The sequence below is a fragment of the Nylanderia fulva genome, unplaced genomic scaffold, assembly GCF_048542155.1.
Source record: "Nylanderia fulva isolate GAGA-0341 unplaced genomic scaffold, ASM4854215v1 Scaffold115, whole genome shotgun sequence".
NCBI lineage: Eukaryota > Metazoa > Arthropoda > Insecta > Hymenoptera > Formicidae > Nylanderia > Nylanderia fulva.
Window position 1 is genome coordinate 23,228 of NW_028189355.1, and position 24,046 is coordinate 47,273.

General features: G+C 26.7%; 2 protein-coding genes across 2 annotated transcripts in view; one reads left to right on the top strand and one right to left on the bottom strand.

The window, feature by feature from the left end:
• Nucleotides 1-3,405: 3,405 nt before the first annotated feature.
• Nucleotides 3,406-6,377, bottom strand: LOC146724811 (uncharacterized). The gene is made up of 5 exons (XM_085489314.1): nt 6,290-6,377; nt 5,709-5,992; nt 5,477-5,603; nt 5,125-5,367; nt 3,406-3,521 (listed from the first exon to the last, which is right to left on the bottom strand). The coding sequence occupies exons 1-5, from the start codon at nt 6,375-6,377 to the stop codon at nt 3,406-3,408; spliced, it is 858 nt and encodes a 285-aa protein (XP_085345440.1).
• A 1,235-nt stretch (nt 6,378-7,612) lies between these two features.
• LOC146724812 (uncharacterized) overlaps nt 7,613-24,046 on the top strand; it is a 62,816-nt gene continuing 46,382 nt past the window's right edge. The window contains exons 1-3 of the mRNA XM_085489317.1: nt 7,613-7,708; nt 8,187-8,301; nt 16,518-16,697. Coding sequence (XP_085345443.1) covers nt 7,613-7,708; nt 8,187-8,301; nt 16,518-16,697 — 391 coding nt within the window. The remainder of the gene's footprint in view (nt 7,709-8,186; nt 8,302-16,517; nt 16,698-24,046) is intronic.

The window sequence follows — 24,046 nt, forward strand, 5'->3', positions numbered from 1 at the left end:
AGTATAATTTAGTCGATCGTTCTTATTTGAGCAATGAATCGGCAAGGCAAACGTGTCGCCTAAACTTAAGAGTTTAGATACAGTATCAGGTAACACTTTAGAGCTGATATTTATTAACCAGTTGGAATTATCGATGTTTTCCAACGGATTTGACAATATCATATATTTCTGTTTTATCCTATCAAACTTTTTTATCATTCTACTTTTTATTCTATAATTAAAGTTATTTAGTCGTTGTTTACTTAAACAAAAAAACCGATTTACCACGTTATTAGGCAAAGAATCAAACAATTTTTTCACTATATTAGAGATCTTACACCGAATGAAATTTAGGTTTGTGTTCAAATCTTTAATCTCCAAATTCAACAATCTAACTTGATTATTTTTAACTATAGTTTTAAACCTTCGTTTCGCATAGGCACTGTGAAAACTAATTTCAGTCTTTAGGTTCTTGATGTGTGACGGCACAATGTCATATCTTCGACATCGGAGTAAAAATTTTAGTTGATGGTTACAAGCATAAAAATTCTTCTTGCATTTAATCCATGACTTAAACAAATAGGCGGTCTCGTTGTTATATTGTTCAGAGATGTGTTGGAAAAAACAAACCTTCCGTACGTGCTTCATATTTCAGTCCAAGAGCAAAAATACGATCAATTAAAATTAATATTAATCCAAAATTAATATTTGTCGCTAGTGGTGAAAATAAGCTTAAAAAACTTGACTACGACGTAACTAGCAATTTTATTTGATTATTTCACGACGTTTCGACCATTTGGTTGTGGTCCTTTTCAAAATATTGTGTAACATTATGTTGTAGAAATTTCACTTGAAAAGGACCACAACCAAATGGTCGAAACGTCGTGAAATAATCAAATAAAATTGCTAGTTACGTCGTAGTCAAGTTTTTTAAGCTTAAAAAATTTATTTGTATTAAAAAACGTTATATAAAGTATTCAGTGTAACGGTTTTTGAAACATTTTTGAACAATTTAAACAAATTATATTATAAAAATTAATCCATTTTACGTATGCTATGCTTTACACTTTACACATATTGATTCTCTATTAATGCAATAAAATATTTAAAGAGAAGATCATCAGAAAATAAATATTTTATGAGATTTTTTATTGTTTATGTAAGATTATGTGTCATTTTAAAGTATAAAATATTTCGTAAATTATTCACTTTTGGACATTTCTACTCTTATAATTTTTTATACAAAAATTTATGAGGAATTAATTTATATTTAAAAAAAATAGAACAGTTCTATTTAAAAATTCAAGATGTCATTGTTTTTATAAATTCTTTTCAAGTTACTGCTGCGATAGCTAATATAAAACGCATTAATTTTCACTATATAATTTGTTTTAATCATCAGAACGTCTTAAAAATTGTACAAACGTTACGCTGAATATATACCCTGTACATATATGTATATAAAGGATGTGTCAAAAGTCTGGATACGGTTAAATATTTCCTATACAATGCATATTAGAAAAAAATTCTCGGGTTCGATTCCCGATTCAGCGACTTTCGGATCTATATTTTTCTCTTGCATTTATTTATTTCCGTAGGGGGGTTAATGGGATTATTGAAATTAAATCTCAAAAATGAGATTATTTCATATTTAAAATCTTGGCCGTGACCAAGTAAAATTTGGTGCCCTGTGCACAGATATTTAATTCTAACGAAAAAATTTAGTATCGTTAGGATAACGCACTGTCTTCCGCGATTGGCTCTTATTGTCTGTCTTACGTTTTAAATTTATATTTAGAAAAAAATGTTTTAAATAAAAGTTGTATGGCTTAAAAAATATATTAACTGAGATGGTATTCATTTGACCTTGGGATGACCTTGAAAAACAATCCTTGTCAACATAAAAATTTTAAATGGAAATCTCCAATTTTTATTACATATTCTTGTAGCTTAACTCGAGAGCTTTTCAAAACACTGTAATAAAATATTTTTCTCTTACGTACTTTTCTACTTATAAAGGTTTGAAGTTGACAACTTTCTGACATAAAATGTAAAATATCTTGCAAAATATTCAGTTTTCGGTAATCATACCTTACTATTTTTATGCCCCGCATAATGAGACCAATCTATTAATGTAAAGAAAACACATAGTTGCTTTTAAAAAAATATGTTGCAAATTACATATATCTTTTTTAAAGAAACTATGTCTTTTGTTTACACCAATTGATTCGTCTCATTATGCGTGGCATAAAAATATTAAGATATGATTACCGAAAACTGAATATTTTGCAAGATAGTTTACATTTTATGTAAAAAAATTGTCAACTTCAATCCTTTATAAGTCGAAAAGTACATAAGAGAAAAATATTTTATTATAGTGTTTTGGAAAATTCTCGAGTTAAGCTACAAGAATATGTAATAAAAATTGGAGATTTCCATTTAAAATTTTTATGTTGACGAGGATTGTGTTTTACAAGATCATCCCAAGATCAAATGAATACCATCTTAGTTAATACATTTTTTTAAGCTATACAACTTTTATTTAAAACATTTTTTTCTAATATGCATTGTATAGGAAATATTCAACCGTATTCAGACTTTTGGCACACCCTGTATAGAGCATTTTAAAAATCTAGAAACAGTCGCATATATCATATAGATAATACATTTTAGAAAAAAATATTTCAGACAAAAATATTATAGGGTTTAAATATTTATTTACTACTTTGACCTTGGATGGGATTGCCGAATTCAAAGAGAACAAGATTAATTTAAATTTTTTAAATAAAACCTCCATATTTTTTTATATAAATCGATTCTTCGCTATATTTTGTATAAAAAATTATAAGGATAGTACTATGATAAAAAAATGAATAGTTTAGATATTTTATATTTTTATTAGATATATAATCTTACATAAATTATAAAATATATAAATCTCGTAAAATATTCATTTTTGAAATATCTTTTTATAACTTTTTAAACAGAATATAGTAAAGAATCGATTTATATTAAAAAAATATGGTAATTTATTTAAAAAATTCAAGATGCTCTTGATGTTGGCAGTATTATTCAAAGTCAAAATTATAAGATCTGTATAGATATTTTTAAATGCTACAATTTTTATTTAAAATATTTTTTTAAATGCATTGTTTATGAAATATTCAACTATTTTCAGACTTTAAACATTTTACACATACAGAGTGATTTATTTTAATTTTTGCAAGCAAATATCTTTAAAATTAAGCCAAGTACGAAAAAAAATTTAGACAAAAGTTGTAAGATTTTATAGAAAAAATAAATTTTGGCGTTACTAATTTTTTCCTAAACGGCAATTTTCAAAGTTATTTGAAGATCAATTTTTTTTTTAATTCAAGAGAAAGAGAAATGCAAATCACAGATAATCCTTCCGTTCCTTTTCAGATTTTACATGCGGATCATTTTGATCCAATCGTTGAAACACCTCAAAGTTTCAAGCACATATTGCTCATTGTGGATGCATTCACACGTTTTACGTGGCTCTGCATTAAAATCCACCGGATCTAAAGAATCGATTAAACATTTTCAATATTTATTTTATATTTTTGGGGGATATTTTATGTATTTATAGGACACAATTTTACATAAACTATGAAATATTTAATAAAATATTCATTTTTTATCGATTTTACTTTAATATATTTATACACAAAATGAAATAAATCAATTCATGCAAAGAAAATACACATTAGTTGTTTTTAAGATAAAGTATGTAGCTGCTGCTTGAACAGTCCTTTTTTTCTTAAAAAAACTGTTTTCTTTACATCAAGCGATTCTTTTTATTATTTTGTATACATATAAAATATTAAAATAAGATCATCAGAAAATATTTTATGAGATATTCCATAGTTTATGTAAGATTATGTTAAAGTAAAGTATAAAATATTTCGTAAACTACATTATCTCATATACTATTTTGGCCATTTTACCTTTATAACTTTTATTTATAGTGAATATTGCGAGAAATCGAATCATATAAAAAAAATTAATGTAGTTCCATTTAAGAAAACATAAATAATCTTTAAATGACTTTGAAAATCGTTTTTTAAAAAAAGGTCAATACCACCAATTTCTTTCTTTCCTCGAAATTTTATAATATCTATCAAAATCTTCTTTGTATATATACAGGGTGTTAAAAAAACATTCAGAAATTTATATGGTAGATAATACATATAATACTGAGTTGAAAAAAGTAACATTTAATAAAAATAGATTGAAAACCTAATTGTTTCAGAGATAAAATAATTTTATATATTACTATCATGATTAATTATTTTTTACGTGTCGCAAATGAAGGTTTACCTCTGTGTTTACAAACCTATATTTACAGAAGACGTTCTATATGTCCTCCTTTTATTACAATGCACGCTTGATAGTTTCTTCTTACAGAGTTACATATGCTTATCAAATAATTCGACATAGACTTCAAATTTTCGAGAATTCGCAACTTTCTAAAAAGAAGATGCATTGTAATGGATAAAGAATATAGGTATAGAACATCTCTTGTAAACAGTTTTGTCAGATATCACAAAATTGAAAGTAATATATAAAACAGTACTATATATGTATAAGACAGTACTAATAATATCTTATCGTTCATTTATATTATTTACACAATTGCACAATTATCTTTTTTTTTGCATAAGTATTTTAATTATATGATTTTTCTAATTTTTTATTAGTTGTTATGTTCTTAAGATAGAAAATTTTATTTTTAGAATAAATTAAATAAATTATTACTATTATTTTAACATAAATTATTATTAATCAGATTTAAAAAGTAGAAAGTTAAATAAATATTTCCTTATATACATAATTTTTTACGTATCTATTATTATGTTGATTACCAAGGTAAACTTTTAACGCTTGCCAAGAACGAACTCGCGAAAAAGCAACAAAGTTGCCCATGATTAAAAACATCTTTACGAAGATCTAGACTAATTCTATCAAACGTTTGTCCTTGTGATTTGTTAATTGTCATAGCAAAAGCTAATTTTATCGGAAATTGTCTTCTAGAAAAAGTAAAGGGATATACATTTTCACAATATAATGTTATACGATTCAAAAAAACAATATCTCCTGCTTTGTCACCTATTAAAATCTTACACTTTAATAAATGATCTGCAAGCTCTATAATCATTAATCTAGTACCATTACAAAGACCTTCATTGATACTAAGATTTCTAATCAGCATAATGATACAATTTGGCCTTAAACGCAATTCATGAGGAGGAAGAGATGATGGAGATAAACTATTCAAATATTCCGGTAACAAAGCTTCACCAATGTCACCATTGTCATCATTTACAGCACTGTCTATACTTGTATAAATTTGTTCACCAGTTACATCTAATAATTCAACAACTTTTTGATTTATTTCGTCTACATCAACATTTTTTGCAGAAAGTATCGCACATTTAGCTACTTCAACAAACTCTTTTTTTTTTAATTAATTCACCATATATATCTTCCACAATATCAGCATCAATAGGTGCTACACAACATTCAGGAATTTGTATGTTATCATTGAAATCATTTAATACGCCATCTCCCATATTTAATAAAAACTTCAAATTCAATTTCTTCTGGAAGAACTCGCATATTTTGTGTTAAAAAAATTTTACAAAATATCTCCAAGTAGAACTAAATTTAATAGATAGATTCACAATTTCACTTCGAGTAGCATGTACTTTTAGTGGCAAAAGTTGTCTAAAATCACCACCTAATAAAACAATTTTTCCGCCAAAAGGAAAATCATTATTCATAATATCACGCAATGTTCTATCCATAATCTCTAAAGCATATCGTGGTGTCATTGGTGCTTTATCCCAAATATAAATATCAGTTTCTTTCAAATATTGAGCTTCTTTAGTTTGTATTTTAATGGCAGATGATGAATCAGCAAATAATGGCACCGGTAGTTTAAATGTCTTATGAACTGTTTTTCCAGTAGGTAATAATGTCGCTGCAATACCTGTAAAAGCCATTGTGCACACGCGTTTCTTTCTAATTCTAGCTAAATGATAAATAGTTGTGTATATAAATGTTTTACCTGATCCACCCGGACCATCAATATAAAAACAATTATTATGATTATTATTATTATTATCTAATCTATTTAATAAAAGATCAACTATCTCTTTCTGCTTCTCATTTAATTGTTGGTATTGCTTGGTGCCTATTTCTATAGCTTCTTCAAGTGTCATATAATCCTCCTCTGCACTATTTTCTATTAACTGTTTCATTTGTGAGAAATCAGCAAAACTTTTACCTTCAGCACGAAGCATACTATTAATTTGCGCGTAAGCTTTATTTTGTTCTTGTAACATACCAAAATGTCGAACGTAATCCTCAGACATTGCTTCTTTAAAATTTTCCCACAACTCTTTAGGATGTAATGGTTGACAATGTAATAATATGCGTACAAATAATCTACGAAGTTGTCGAGGCATCATCCATCCACCAGCTTCATAGCTCGTTTCCATTCATCATCATCTTTGATTAAACCTAACGTCAAACAAGCCGCTGAAAATGATTGATAAAATTCTCTATTTACAGTTCTCAAATCATTAAAACTTGTAGCACCCTTTACTGTGAGTAATAATAATCGTAAATGATATAATTCTGTTTGTGCTGGACTAACGGAATATATTCGCCCTAAACAATTATAATGACTTTTACGTTTAACCCAATGCGATACATTTCTGCCATTAATTGTTTCTTTTTTAAATGTATAATAGCGTGGAATTTCTATATATAAATACTGTCTTGCTTCTTTATCTCAAAAGTTTAATGAGAAATAATCTATTAACATAGTCAGTTGATTTAAAACAGAAGTCATTATGTCGTCAATGTTTTCATTTTCAATTATAATATTTTGTTCATTAGGAAGATGGACTGGCAAACGCATTATAGAATGACTTTTATCTTGTAATTTCTTACCAAGAATACGCCAACTGGCTTCTACAGGTCCAACATAACGAACTTCAATATAATTATGTATCTCATCATGATCAATAATTACATTTTCTGTTATTGGTTCAATGGTTAGAGCAGCAACATCGTGTCCTTTATAAATATATTTATACAAATATTTAACAAATAATTAAAATAGATTTAATACTTGAAACTACCTCAACGTTAATATGACAATTAAATATAATCGATAAAATAGGGCAATATGGAACAACATAACGATTATTAACTATATATCGGCCAGGGCGTTCAAAATTTCTATTGTTACGTTTTCGTTCGTCCGTTTTTGGGTCAATATATTTAAATACTTTACCCGGGAGTTGGACGGGTTGTGTGTATTTAGTTTTCAGTCCCGAACAGGAATCTTATTGTTAGTTTATAAACTTTATAACGCGGATCAGTTTTGTTAATGCGGCGATAGTCGGGATAGTCAGGCTCGACGTTAATAGGAGTTAGTTGGTAAGGGATAGTAGGAGGTTTGTCAATTTGGGTGTTTGCTTCTAAATGTTGGAGTTTTTGCGAGAGGTGAAAGAAATCTTGTCGCAAATCAATCGCTTGTTTTATCTAGTATCTGAGCCGTTTGAGCTGTACTCGTTTACCTGCCCTTTTCTTCATGAGAATGTTAAAATACGACGGAAGCTCCCAAAATGAACTTAAGGTCGCTACGCAAGGCAGCGACCAGTCCGATTCGCTACGCTCTTCGGCAGCGAAAGGGGTAAGCTCGATTTGAGAGTTATGGTAAATAATTTCATACACCAAGAGCAGTGTTCGTAGGCGCTACACTCTTCGGCAGCGCCGGTTACCAATTCGCTACACTCTTTGTCAGCGAAAAGGCCGTTCCCCGCTCTCGGAGATGTCCTACGTTATATGTAAATTTTACTCGGATCAGATGCCAAATAACTGAGCTTATTGTGGTATTATCAATTACCTTTTATTCTATGAGTGGTTACAAAATTATAAGTCTAAAGTACTGGATTAGTCGTAAGAATAAGGAAACGAAGGATGACAGTCGAAGTTCGCGGAGAACTATAGTTACGACAAAGGTTTCGTTAAGATTTCAACTGCGATGCACAGCGTTTTTCTAGCCCTATTTATACTCGAAATTTTACCACCTCCATCTATGAATTTTGAAGGAGGGAGGCCCCTTATCTCGGTTTGTTTATAAGATTTTGTTTATAAGGTTTGTTTATAAGGTTTATAAACAACTCTGGCGATCCTGCATATCGGATGTTAGTTTAGGATCTGAGAGCGATGAAAATTTGTCAATACGTGACGATAAGCAAATTCTAGCGATCCCGCGTATCGGATGTTAGTTTGAGTTAAGATAAATCTAACCGAGAGCGATGAAAATTTGTCGGTACGTGACACTATCATTATTTCGTCGACGATAATAAGGATAAGCATCTTCATCCATTTTAGTTTCTTCAAGAAAAGATTTCGGATAGTGTTTCGAACAACGTCCATGTACCAAACACCAATCACCACAAGGTCCATGAATCATATGTTTCATGATTATATCATGTAAAATACGATTTTCACATGGATCAGGAATTTCAGCAGAAATGTATTTATCAACAATTTGTGTGTGGAGTTGTTATTTTAAAATTATATTTTAAAGTAATTAACATATGAATATGTGGCAAACCACGTTTTTGAAATTCAATGACATACACAAACGCTGCTACTTCACCAAAAAATTTTTGCTTAACGATTAAATCAATTAAATAATCTTTTTTAATATTAAAAATACGAGCACAAATATCAGGTCTATCAGAAGCTTGTTGACCAGGCAATAGATTTTCCTCAATTTCACGCCATTTTGGATTGCAAGTCATTGTGATAAAAAGATCTGGCTTACCAAATTTACTAACAATTGCCATTGCATCTTGATAATTTTACAACATATTACGCGGCGACCCAATAAATGTGGAAGGAAGTATAACCATTTTTCCAATACGTCCATTTAAGTTATTCGCTGTAGTTTGTAAATAATCTCTTAAACCTTGATATGTTTCGGTACGTAATTCTTTTTGATGATTTTTACAGTAATCAATTTTATCTTTTTCCATTTTTACATAACTATCTACAAGCCATTGCTGAAATAAGCGACGTCCTAATAAAAAACCATTAAATTCATCACGGATAGCCATACGATATTTAATATACTGTCCTCTAGTTATTCGTCTATGACTATTTAATTTTGTTAAATCGCGATGCCATCCTGAAGTACCATATGGATAAAACAATGGATATATCCATGGCTCAACATTTGGATCCATAATACTAACTTTTTGTAAAATTTAAGTACTTCTATTACGTATTGTAACGTATGATTCTGGAATTTCTCTATCAGCAGTTGTGCAAAAAACAGCAGCAACTTCATTAGTTCTTTGAGCATTATATCGACGTCGATCCATACCTGGTTTTAAAGTAAATAATAATTGTAATTCCGGTAATAATTCACCAGATTCCATTTCTAAACATCGTTGATTTTCTAATTCTTCACCCATCATTTGATAAATTCCCGCATTATATGTTCAAGGTTTTGTACAATTTCAAAATCTAAACACGAATTTTGACTAAGACGATGATTAATCGCTTCATTTGAATCCACAATGAAAAGTTGGCCATAAGTGGGACTTTCATTTTGCGCCGCATACAATGCTGTATTAATTTGATAATAAATTTGTCCTTGTATTTTAAAACAATATGGACCAGGACGTCTTCCTTGCAAATTAACCAAATTTGCATTAAACGAAGCAAATGAAAATGAACTATTATAACTACGAATATGTTGAAAAAAACTATTAGATTTTACATGACTTCCGTCAAATAAAGAATGAAGAAATTGAGGAAGTTCTGGCATTGGTTGCAAATACATTGCACCATGATTACAACAATCATAAAATAAATTTCCTCTATTAGATATTTTTTCAGATACAAAATGCTTTGCATTGCAATGAACGCAAAACACATTCATAGAACCAATATAATATTCAACAACATTATTTACTGACATAGTATTATTTAAACAAGGTTGATTTTTTTGTCGTGATCGATAACGAGATTGCCATTCTGCAAAACGTTCCTGGCATACTGATACAGTATTTCCCGAATTTTGTTCTATAACTTTATTATCCAATTCTATTACATGATTATCACGTATTGTACCAGAAGTACAAACAATTTGTTCGTGTAATATTATATTATTTGATGATTGTTTTTCAACATTATCATCTAATTCTATTACACGATTATCACGTATTGTACCAGCAATACAAATAGTATGATTTTTATTATCAACTGATTTTGGTATATTATTTATTACTTTTGCAATCTGACGACGACGATGTTGATTTTCTGCTTTTCTTTCACAACGTCGTCGTTGAAATTCTTCTTCTTCTTCTATAATACGCTGTATTTTACATCTCAGCATTTTTATAAAAGTATTAATAATATATTAATAAATATACTAATTAACACAGATACGCTAATTAAAAAATATGCATACACACGTATTATAATTCCCGTCAAATATATGTATGTATTATACTATTAAAATTCACACAACTAAAATTTAATCTTTTACACTTTACAAATATAAATATATACAAAAAAATATGTAAGTGTAATTCTTTGTTAATTAAAATACATAAATATATATTAACTATTAAACTTTAAACATATAAAAATTTAAATATACAATTCAAAATTTAATTTTTAAAATTTTAAACGACAAAAATAATATTAATATACTACACTAATAAAAACAAAATTACATTAATTATTAAAATTTAAACAAACTACTGAACTACTAAAATTTTTTAGATTTTTAATAAAAATATGTACGAAGGAATAAATAGAAATACTATGTTAAAATGCAATTTATAAAATAAATATTGTCTATTAGAACTTAAACAAATAAATTAAATTATGCAAATTTAAATTATTAAAATTACAAATTAAAATGATTGAAATTGAATTTTTAGAAGTTTAAACGCAAATCTATAAAAAATCATCATCATCATTGTCATTATCATCATCATCATCATCATCATTATCATCATCATCATCATTGTCATCATCATCATTATTGTCATCATCATCATTGTCATCATCATCATCATTTTATTAAAGTATATATTAAATTATTTACAATTTATGTACAAAATCTATATTAATAATTTATACAAATACGGAAAAGTATAACAGGAAAAAATATAAAACAAATACAAGTAATATAAATACAAACATGTAATATTATATATATATATATATATATATATATATATATATATACAATTACAACTATAATACTTAATTTCTTATATAATACTTAATATAATATTATAATTGAATATTATTAGAAATAAGTCCGCGTTTTTACTCCATACCTGAAAATAAAATAATAAATATTAATGTTAAATAAATAATAAACAGTTATATTTTATAAATTTATAAAAAATAATATAATATTTTGTTATACTAATAAAATATTGTACGAAAATTATAAGACTACAATATATAGGATAATTCAAAACGAGTGTAAAAAGCTTTAAGAATATTTGATTTTGCTTTTGCATTCATAATAATCTCTTCCTTTTTAAATGAGAAAATAATATATACCATATATATATATATATATATATATATATACACACACACATATATAGTAGAATGTACTACTTAAGACTCACAAGGGAACGTCTTACATTGTTTAGGCTGAAATAAAAAGCGACTATTACCAATAGGTTAGGCATGTCTAAAGATGAAACTGTGCCAAATATTAATTCCCACTGTGTACCAGGATTCGAGTAATCAAGTTGCAAAAACGGTGCTGTGATGGTACATTTTGGAGTATTGTTGCGCCTACTTTAGTGACAATAAACAATTTATACAATAACTTTATATATATATATATATATATATATATATATATGTATATATATGTATATATACACATACATACGTGACCCACATGATAACAATGTATTGAAATTATACTTTATTGTTTTGTCATATTTTTAGATGACATTAAAGTTAAAATAATTTTGAAAAAGAATTTAATTACATACATACCATACTGGCCATTATTATTTACAACGTGTAGCTATTTAATGGGCAGCTTATCAATTCCAGGCGCAAGATTATTTTTATTTTTTTAATACAAGAATTCTAACACTGCATTATTAACACCATTATTTAAAAAATTTTTCCATTCGAAAAATATTGTAAAGATAAAAACGAGTGTGATAGTCGGATGGCGCACTGTTAAGGTGGTTTAATTTTTTTAAATTCGTAGATCATACAATATCTCAAATGCACTTTGTCGACATGTATGTTTGCACATGAATTTAGCAACATTGCGCCATTCGACTATCACTCGTTTTTATCTTTACAAAATTTTTCAAATAAAAAAAATTTCAAAATAATGTTAAAAATGCAGTGTTAGAATTCTTGTATTAAAAAGATAAAAATTTTTTTGCGTCCGGAATTGATAAGCTGCCCATTAAATGGCTAGATGTTGTAAATAATAATGGCCAGTATGGTATGTATGTAATTAAATACTTTTTCAAAATTATTTTAACTTTAAAATTTTATCCAAAAATACGATAAAGCAATAAGGTATAATTTCAATGCATTGTTATCATATGGGTCATATGTATGTATGTATGTATATGTGTGTATATATATATATATATATATATATATATATATAATGTGTATATAAAGTTACTGTATAAATTGTTTATTAAAAATAAAAACTGTTGATCTCGGCTCGAATTATTGTGTTACAATAAAAATGAAATATCGACGGCAATCGGAGCCTGTACGGATGTCATGCACAAAATTAATAAATTGAAATGAGATCTCAAATAAAGCTCATTTATTAAATTCTAAACGTTTCGACCCACTTCGGGTCTTCTTCAGTAGAATCCGCAAAACAAATTAAATGTTAATCTCCTCCCTAAATTGTCACTAAAGTAGGCGCAACAATATCCCAAAATATACCATCACAACACCGTTTTTAGAACTCGATTACTCGAATCCCGGTACACAGTGGGAATTAATATTTGGCACAATTTCGTCTTTTGACATGCTTAATCTATTGGTAATAGTCGCTTTTTATTTCAGCCTGGACAATGTAAGAGGTTCCCTTATCAACCATAACTTCAGTTTAGAAGATAGGAAGAAACGCTTGATATAAAAAAAATTGTGTAGTATCGAGAGGAATATTTTGTAAAGATGAACATTTTTTCCCAAATAGAATAAATGCTTAGGAGATTTAAAGATCATCCTTATTTTTTTCAATAGAATCATGCAGTTTTAAACACTTACGATTAAATACTTTTTCCAAAACAATTTCAAGATCATCGATGTTCATGAAAAAAGTTAAAAAATAAAAATTTATGAATGTTTTCAAAACAGAATATACGCAATTTTATTAATTGAATCAAACTGAAATGTTATTATTTATGTTTGATATATTGTGATCTGATACTTATTTCATATACTTATTCATTTACAAAAGTTAATCAATAATTTAAACTACAGATGTTCAAAATGATGATCTATTTAAACGAATCTGTGGACTGTTATCATTTTTAACATCTGTAGTTTCAATTATTGACTAACTTTTGCAGCATTACAGATTATTTGAGAAGATTCTGAATCAAAAATATTACATAAACATAGATTCTTTAGTATTTACATAATAACCTTAACAGATAGTGTACAATGTTGAAATAAACACCCGTGAACAATTATATAAAAAAATATTAATGCAACAAATGAAATTTGTATAAATAATATATTGTGTACATGATTCCTTGATTCGTCGATACAATGCAGGTAATTATCAAGACAGGACCTTTATGTTTTTATAACATTTTTTTATGTTTATATAACATTTTAGTCCAAATTATCTCCACAATTTTTAAGAAGTATCCAACAATTAATAACAAAATTTTATAATAAAAATTAATATTTTTCATACAAATTAGCACATACTAAAACTTTAGAAAATATTTTTTTCCATAAAAAAAATCAATATCATCTTAAATTTTTTAAATGGAACAACTCTTTTAATTTTTACATACATTGATTCCTTATTATTAAATATATTCGATATAAAAAGTTATATAGTAGTAGGCTGACTAAAATGTGAATAAATTAACAATAGAGATGTGTGATGAATCGCCAGATAGAATTAAAAATAAACTCTCTTCTCTCGACCATACTGGCAAATTTTATTAATTCACTTCACAACGTTTCGACTATAATTTTAGGTCCTTTTCAAATGATCTATAATCATGTACAGAAAAATTAATCAAAATTATAAAAAAAAATACAAAATCATAAAAGAAAGAAATTAAATAAATACTTACGAAATGTAATTAAAATCTTAAGAAGTAAGCGAGTGAGTACATTGTGTCAAATAGACATCGTGTCAAGTAATCGAACAGAATTCGAGAGACTAAATAAACTTTATTATTTTGTCATAAATGTTATTTAAATTGTCAGTGTCCTTTTGTAAGTTGATCGTGTTTTTATTTTTTTTAATTTATATTTTATTTATATTTTTTTTTTATATTAAATTCATACAATCATAAATTTAAAGATATAAGACAGGCAATAAGAGCCAACTCGCGGATGACAGTGCGTTATCCTAACAAAACTAAATTTTTCGTTAGGATTAAGTATCTGTGCACAAGGCACCAAATTTTACTTGGTCACGGCCAAGATTTAAAATATGAAATAATCTCATATATTTGAGATTTAATTTCAATAACCCTTTCACCCCCCTACGGAAATAAGTAAATGCAAGAGAAAAATATAGATCCGAAAGTCGCTGAATCGGGAAGAATTCCCGAATATTTTGTGTTAAAATTGTTTGTGTTATTTTAATTGATCCTTTGTATATTCTATTTTAAAAATCTAAAAAATTTTGATATTTATCTATTTTTTTAATAAATATTTATTTACCTATTTGTGTGTTATATATAATTACAAATTTATGCAACTTGCTGAATTTTAATCATAATGCTCTTAGAGTTATTATTACATAGTACAAAATCATACACAGTATATATATATATGCATGTATTATAAATAATACACTTTCTCGAAGAGTTTGCGGAATGATTAATAAAATAAAAATCTCAGCGCATTACGTTTACTATTATTTTTAGTTTAATGATACTTTTATTAACTTATTTTTTAGTTGGTCTTTTTGCAAGGCTCGATCACTAGTAGACGATATATGGGATAATCTTGAGACAAAACGTACATTTAATCTACAGACAAAAGATATGTGTACGATATTCATTGATTATCGTATTCTCCAATTACTCCTTCACTTAGAAATGCGCTACAGTGACACGCTCGTGAAGAGATTTGAAAATAGCAGTAAGATTTTGAACATTAATTTTTTTTATGAGTAACAAATCTCTAATTTTTTATAAATTCTGTTATTCTACATACTTATAATTGTCATATCTTTTTATACAAGTTTATATATAAAATCAATCTTATCGAAAATCTTTAAAATAATTTTTTTCAATATTTAAAAGAATAAATTAAAATTTTACCATACATATAATAATTATTTTTTGAAATACTAATTATATAAAAACTTCAAATATTTTTTATTCATATTTTACAAAACAATTGTTATAATCAATAACTTGTTGAGTTAAAATTATTTTTCATTTTAAGATATGTTTATCTTCAGATAAATTTGAAAAATAATCAAAAACTTATTTCGCGAAAATAAAATTCAAAGAGTAGCTTGAAAATAATTAATTTAGAATATTAAATTCAAATTGAATATTTGAATGTTAAATTTTGAATATTAAAAATATTCATTTGAATATTAAAATGGAAAGGGCAACTAATTACATGCAACATAGTTTTTTTGAGTAATTATATAAATGTTGAATTACTTTTTAAATTAAATTCACGAACAATAAAATTGAGATAAAATAAATTATAGTAATAATTAATATTTAATTATGCCATATATATCCAAAAGAGATTTTTTATGATTAGGATACTAACATTTTGAATATACAGAATTTTGAATATACATATATAATATTATCGAAAATTTGCGTAGATAGATAAATAAAAACGCAATGTGTGTATGTGTGTGAAGAATTTATCAACGAAATACAATTTAAATTAATTTTTATTTCTATATGAAATTTTTGCAAAAACGATTTTTCCTCAGCGAAAATGATGAAAAAGATCATCATTTTTTTAATGTTCCCAATTTTTGAAATCATGTATCTATGTAACTAGCCTTAAATCAAAATTCTATTACAGTAAACTTTATCTGAAAATAACTAAAAAATGTAGTTTTGTTAATAATTTATTTTTACAAGGCTTACTTTACAAAAAAGCTTTTATTTTCAATCATTTATAACTCAAAAATTATACTTTATAATTATGCACAGTATGCATTTAATATATTTTTTAGCTTACATTTATGTTGATATTTATTTATATTTTTCTTTTATTAGACACAGCAGATGAGGCTTTTCACGATCCATTGCGGTATCAGAAATTCCCATTGCCTGGTAGAAAGCCTTTGAACATATTCGTCGCGAGCCTGGTAGAACCCGGAAAGAGCGAGCTTTTGGTATCATTCGTGGAGGTGCTAACAGAAGATCTTTCGGAAGAGGTGGTACCAGAGGCAAAAGGTTTGTGTTCATTATAAAATTGATCTACGCACTTTTAAGGCTGCGATATTTGAATAATCAAAATTTTGAGCTAGTCGCATTACGCTGCAATTTAAATCTTTTTGTGTGTGGGTGGGAGGGCTGAGTCGACGTCGGCTCAAAATAAAAATATTAAAACGAGAAATATTAAATCGAGAAATATTAAATCAGTCTTTGTGGCAGAATTAAGAGCTTTTTACGAGCTTCCAAACTGATATAGTTTCGATTTTGAGGCTCAACTCTTTAATTCCCAAACGAGTTTTTAAATGATGAGAGAAATTGTGTTTGCGCAATGATATTTATGACTGGTTTTTGTAGGTTCTAATGAATTTCCCTTATTATAGTAATCTGTTTAATGAACGCAAAATGACTGTTAATATAGATAATTGCAAATTCTTTTAGGCGTTAATACGCATACTTAATAGACTGCACAATTTTTATTCGATTTTCTTATTTCAATATTTAACGTTAATATATTATTTAATTTAGTCGAGATTTTCACAATTTTCTTATACTTATTTTCTATACTTTCCGATCTATGGTTTTTAATATGGTTTTTAATTAAAAAATATCCTAATTATTATTTCTTTCAAGCAAATATTTCTTGTCTTACTTAAATGTAGAGATAATTATCATTAAATCAGCATAGATCTCTCTATGACTGTCTTGGTCACATGCGGACGATTTACCTGATTTTGCTGCTGATTTTGAATATTTTCCTTGTCGGGTTACTCTTAATTTTGTTTCTCGAAGGATTTTATTCAAAACGGTGTACTTATCGTACAATTTCCCCGATGCACATTTTTTCCCTCCTTTTCCTGATGGCACGTAATAGGTATTCTCCTGTTCTCCGGGAAAGGCTTCTACGATAAGTTGAACCAATGTGGTGAATCGTTCACCAGAAATTTGTGTATTGGTGTCAATCCTATATTTATTTTCAATAACCTCATCTACTAAAATTGCTTTATAAATTGCCAAAATTAATTTATATATGTAATATATATATATATATATATATATATATATATATATATCGTAAAAGACTTTATACCTATTAATTTTCTTATTTTTGGGCATAAAATCACTTCCCGAGCGATTAGAACACTTTATAAACTAAATATATATATATATATATATATATATATATATATATATATATATAGTGTTTTTTAACGCATTTCGAGAAAACTTTAGTTCTTACTATAATAATCATAATAAACTTACTGCCATATTTGTCTAATAAATCAATTATACATTAGATAACATCGGTGAAATTTTCTCCTTTATGACACATTTTAATTCTATATTAATAAAATTCGAAAATATAATTTTTTATAGGGTATATTTGTCAAACATTATAGTATGTAATACAATTATAAATGAATTTTTATAATTAACTTGATCAAGTAATTTAGCGTATTTTTATATCATTATACATTATTAGATTAATAATATTACTTTTATTAAATTATTTTTCAGTTCGTTTTCTTGCCAAAGCTCAATCTCTGGTAAGCGATTTATGGTTTTATTTTAGTGATGAATCTGCATTTAGATTCAATACATCAAATATAATGTCTACGATATTTATTGATTATCGTATTTCTCAATTATTACAAAAGTTTAAAGTTATACGCTACAGTGAAGCACTCGTGGAGAGATTTACAAATAGCAGTAAGATTTTTTACAATAATTTCTTTTTTATAAGTGACAAATCTTTGATTTTTTATAAATTCTGTTCCTTTCTTATATTTATAATCTTACAAAATAATATATTTCAGTAATTTGATGAAATAGTTTTTTTAGTGTAAAACATATAATACCATAACGAACACAATAATTATATTTTTGATAGGTTTTTTGATGACAGATTGATCCGATTTATGACGCGGTTGTTTTTCTTTGAAAAACATATAAAAACGATATAACTATTTGTTGTGAATTTCAATATCGATCGATCTAGAATATTCTGGAATATTCTATTCGCGTATAATATTTTATTATGCGTATAATATTCTATTATGCGTTTTAAACATTCTCGCCCGCCTTGTCGCGAAGTGACAACATGTTGGTGAATTTCGGCCGCGGAATCGCAAGTCGATAGCGATCGATGATGGGGTAGACGCGCGCCGGCGCGGCGAGATACACGTGATGATCGCGTGAAACGTGAAACGATCAGCTGAGTCGATGAAAACACGTGGTGATGTGAAATGGCGAGTGTGTAGTGCAGTGCGCGGCGATAATGAGATAATTGTGAGTGCGGTGGTGGATGAGACGAATGAGGTGCGACAAATATTACGGTGGATGATGTGATGATTGTGTAGTGAGTGATCGAGTGCAGTGTTCGGGGTGATCGAGAAATGTTTACGTGCCGGCGGACGGCGTGTCCGCGTTATTTACGCCCGGAATGCGATCCGCGCCCAGAAGCATAACGAGCTTGACGAGCGGGCGCACGAGTTCGGAAGTGGCGGTGCGGATTGAGACCACGCGGACGCTTTCCTTGTCGCAAGTTATTGGATGATGGTTAGGTATATCATATAGGTTTAATTAATTTTCAAAAAATCCTCGCCTTACATAGGCCCCCATTAAAATTTGCTTAGGGCCGCATATTAGGTTAATCCGGCACTGATTGTTATGTACCTTGGGAATAATCTTAAGAATCTATTTACATAAAATTTATGTATTTCATATATCATCCCGCAAATGGCCATAAAGAGTGTCGCTTGTTGACGTCGTCAGTTCTTGTCCGTCTTTTAAAGAGGTAACATCACAACCGATACACTCTCAGCTAAGGTGATTCGGCTCGTGATTCTGCAAACAGATAAAACAATGTAAGTCAAATACAAGAATTTAGATATTTCTATTAAATATAATAATATAAAAATAAGTAAAGATTTCACTCTATCAGAGTTCTCGGTTTCTAAAAGATATTTTATTCAATATTCATAAAAGCATTATGATATATATTTCTCAGATAAATTTTATTTATAAAGTGTTCTAATCGTTCGGGAAGTGATTTTATACTCAAAATAAGAAAAAATTAATATGTGTATGTATATATATGTATATGAAACGGCAGTTTTCAAGACCAGAAACAACCCCTTATTTTTTTTGTATAGATTTTGAGTAAATCTTATGCAGAAACTAGTGCCGTTCGAAAATTTTGAAAATAATAAGTACATTTTTAGATATTAAGAATAATATAACATAGGGCAGCTTCGAAGACCAATATATTTTTTTATAAATACAATAAAATATATTAATTTTAACACTTAATTCTTTTAAATATACATATGTAAGTAATAATACACTATATTTATGTCTTTTTAAGTTAGAATTTCAAAATATTTAATGAATATTTTGCATGTCCTGAAAAATACCTTTTTGTAAAATTATATATTTATAGACAGGTATTTTTTAGATCGTTTATAATTTCATGTTTAAAATATATTATTATATCATATTTTATAATTCTTACGATCTAAATAGAAAAACATAAAATTTAGAATCTAAATTATATTATAAAATGTTAATATTTTAACTAATAACAGAATTATAAATAGAATATTTGCGACCTGAAAACTGCCGTTCAAATAAATATTATATCAACGACTAGGTGGTTTTTAGAACCATTAATTTTTTGTACAGAACGTATAAATTATGATATTTTTTATTTGCTTAAATTTAAATTTAAGAAAATTGATTAATGGTAACGCACGCATATAATTTTATCAATAATCAGGCTTCTTTATTTCAGAAAAAAGAAATCTTTTTTTTTAAAAAGCATGTTATCTATAAAATCTTGTGAGACTATGATTAGAATACAAATTTCTGTTCTTGGGACATATTCCTTAATCATAGAAAACTTTAAATTTGGAAAAAACGTTTCTGTAAAATTATATTTTCATAGAGAGGTATTTTTCAGGTCGTTTATAATTTCATATTTAAAATATATGATTATATCATAGTTTATAGTTTTTCCGATTTAAATAGAAAAACAAAATTTAGAGTCTAAATTATATTATAATATATTAATATTTTAATAACAGAATTATAAATAGAATATCTGCGACTTGAAAACTGCCGTTCAAATAAATATTATATCAACAACTAGATGGTTTTCAGAACCATTTTCTATACAGAACATACAAATATTGATATTTTATGATATTTTTTATTTGCTTAAATTTAAATTTAATAACATAATTAATGGAAACATAAGCATATAATTTTACCAATAATCAGGTTTCTTTATGTCAGAAAAAAGAAATCTTTTTTCAAAAAGCATGTTATCTATAAAATCTTGTGAGACTACGATTAGAATACAAATTTTTGTTCTTGGGACATATTCCTTATTCATAGAAAGCTTCAAATTTGGAAAAAAACGTTTGTGTAAAATTATATATTCATAGAAAGGTATTTTTCAGGTCGTTTATAATTTCATGTTTAAAATACATATGAGTATATCATGTTGAACTATGATATGATTATATCATAGTTCTTCCGATCTAAATAGAAAAACAAAATTTAGAGTCAAATTATATTATAATATATTAATATATAAACTAATAACAGAATTATAAATAAAATATTTGCGACTTGAAAACTGCCGTTCAAATAAATATATCAACAACTAAGTTGTTTTCAGGACCATTAATTTTTTGTACAAAACATATAAACTATGATATTTGTTATTTGCTTAGATTTAAATTTAATAAAATGTGATTAATGGAAACATACACGCATATAATTTTACCAGTAATTAGGTTTCTTTATTTCAGAAAAAGAAATCTTTTCAAAAAGCATATTATCTATAAAATCTTGTGAAACTATGATAATAATACAAATAGGATATATTCCTTATTCATAGAAAACTTTAAATTCTGATATCTTGAAATTGATAATTTTTTAATTTTTTTTAATTGAAAATAATAATAATGCCTTAAACGTAAAATGTGTATAATATATACAGATTGTTCACAAAACAGCAGTCCGTTTACAAAATGATAATTTGTTCATTGGAAACTCAAAGTGCATTTTTAATTTACTTATCAAATCGCGAAAAGTTTTTCAAAAATTATTAACAAATAAATATCATAATTTTATCATTGATTAAATAGCAATAGTGATGAGTTTACAATCCCTTAAATATGCACATGTACTAATAAGTACTATATTTATATTTAATTTGCATTATTTGTATTATTCTAAGCAAATGGAAACATAGAATAATTCTATATAATTTGAAAGAAATTGATAAATCTGAAAACTGCCTATTTATTGATATTATATTTATTTGTAGTTTTTAGATCGCAATATAATATTTTAATGTACAGAGGATATTTCAGGAAGATTGATTAGTATTTTAGGATATAATTGTATATATCATTTTAAACAAAGAGTTTTTATAAATATGTATATTATTTTGAACGGTTATAAAAACAATACAATGTTCAGTTATAAGAAAACGTTTATTGACGCAAATACATTAATTAACGAATACATTTATTACCTTAATAAAATCAAATTTTGAAACAATTACATAAAATAAAATTAATACAAAACACATTACATAAAAGAAATTTTTTTTCTTCTCATTTATTGCACATTTATTTAAAAATAAATTCTGTCGCATGTACTTTATGAAAACTTAAAGAAAAAAGTATTTATTTTTATTTAAAATAATATATCTATTTTTCTCTTTCACTTCTCTTTTTAAGTATTAATTGTATCACAAATCTTTGTACTATAATTTTATAATAGAATGTGAGAGAAACAAAAGATAAGAAAAACAAAATATTTTGCTTTTAGTACTTAACACGAGTCTCAAATGAATATCAAATTTTTAAACAATTACATAAAAAATAAAATTAATATGAAACAATTACACAAAATAAACTTTTTTTTCATTCATTGCACATTTATTTAAAAATAAATTCTATCACATGTACTTCATAAAAAATTAAAAAAAAAGTATTATTTTTTTTTACTTAAAATAATCTATCTTTCTCTCTCATTTTCTCTCTTTATATCTTAAGTATTAATTGTATCACAAATCTTTGTACTATAATTTAATAACAGAATATGAGAGAAACAAAAGATAAGGAAAACAAAATATTTCTCTTATAGTACTTAATATATAAGTCTTAAATAAATATAATTTATGACAACAAACAGCTTAAATGTATGAAAAAATTATGATCATAACAAAAAACTAAGAAATTAATAAATTTTATATAATTATAAAGTTTTATATAGCAAAATTTCATACGTTATATGTTGTAAAATTACTTTAGGCAGTTTGATTTCAGAAAATACATATGTAGAGATGAATATTATTCGCTCTTACTATCAGGATCTGAAACATAGAATAATTATCTTATCTTTAATATTTTCAATAAAAGTATAAGACATGTACACACACATACACCTAATTATATAGGTGTAACTAAACAAACATATATGAAGCACACCGTCAGGTGCAGAACAATAAAGCAGATTGAAAAGTCCTGAGCCATTTATTGATCTGATTGTGAGTTTTCTTTTCGAGGCAGAACCCTCATCCACACTGCTTTTCATTGTAGCCACGCGCTGATTAGCAAACTTTAACACTTTATAGTTATAGCATCGAGAAAAAAGCTCAAATCAAAAAATGACTCAGGATTTTTCGATTTGGTTTGTTTTCCTGTACCTGATGCTATGCTTCGCATATGTTTGTTTAGTCACACTCTGTATATTTAAAATTTATTGACTATTATACATATATAGTATTATTCAATATTATTAATATAATTCAGTTAATATAAAATAAGAAATTAGAATTAAAATCAAAATAAACTTATTTTAAATACATAACAAAAAAAGATGAATGTAACATAAATAGGAAAATTAATGTAAATATAAAAATTTATTTAGGGGTATCAGGGGGATCTGTGAAATTAAAATCTCAAGTATGAGATTATTCCACATACATATAATTCTTGGTAGTAAACGAAGAAAAATACGTGCCTTGTGTACAATTATTTATTTCCAACGAAAAATTAATTTTCGTTGGAATACACGCATTGATATCCGCGTTCGGCTCTTAAAGTCTTTCTCATATGTAGTTATATTTAATAAAAATTTGTAACTAACTGAAAATATAATTCCATATGTATATATATATATATATATATACAGGGTGTCCGATAATAGTCGCATCAACCGTCGTGAGCAGGTAGAGCACGTTAAACTGAATAGAAAAGTCTTATACCATTTTGCTAAATTCGCAATAATTATTAAGTTATTAATTAAAATATCTAAGCAAATGAGCGGTTGGAAAGCGGTAGGCCGGA

What these genes read in the sequence shown, in the direction of transcription:
- LOC146724811 (XM_085489314.1), bottom strand. Translation starts at nt 6,377, where the DNA reads ATGTCTGAGGATTACGTTCGACATTTTGGTATGTTACAAGAACAAAAT. An exon ending in GACAACTTTTGCCACTAAAA is followed by an intron (nt 5,604 to 5,708) that starts GTACATGCTACT and finishes GAGTTCTTCCAG; the next exon opens with AAGAAATTGAATTTGAAGTT. An exon ending in TGCAGATCATTTATTAAAGT is followed by an intron (nt 3,522 to 5,124) that starts GTAAGATTTTAA and finishes TCGATTCTTTAG; the next exon opens with ATCCGGTGGATTTTAATGCA.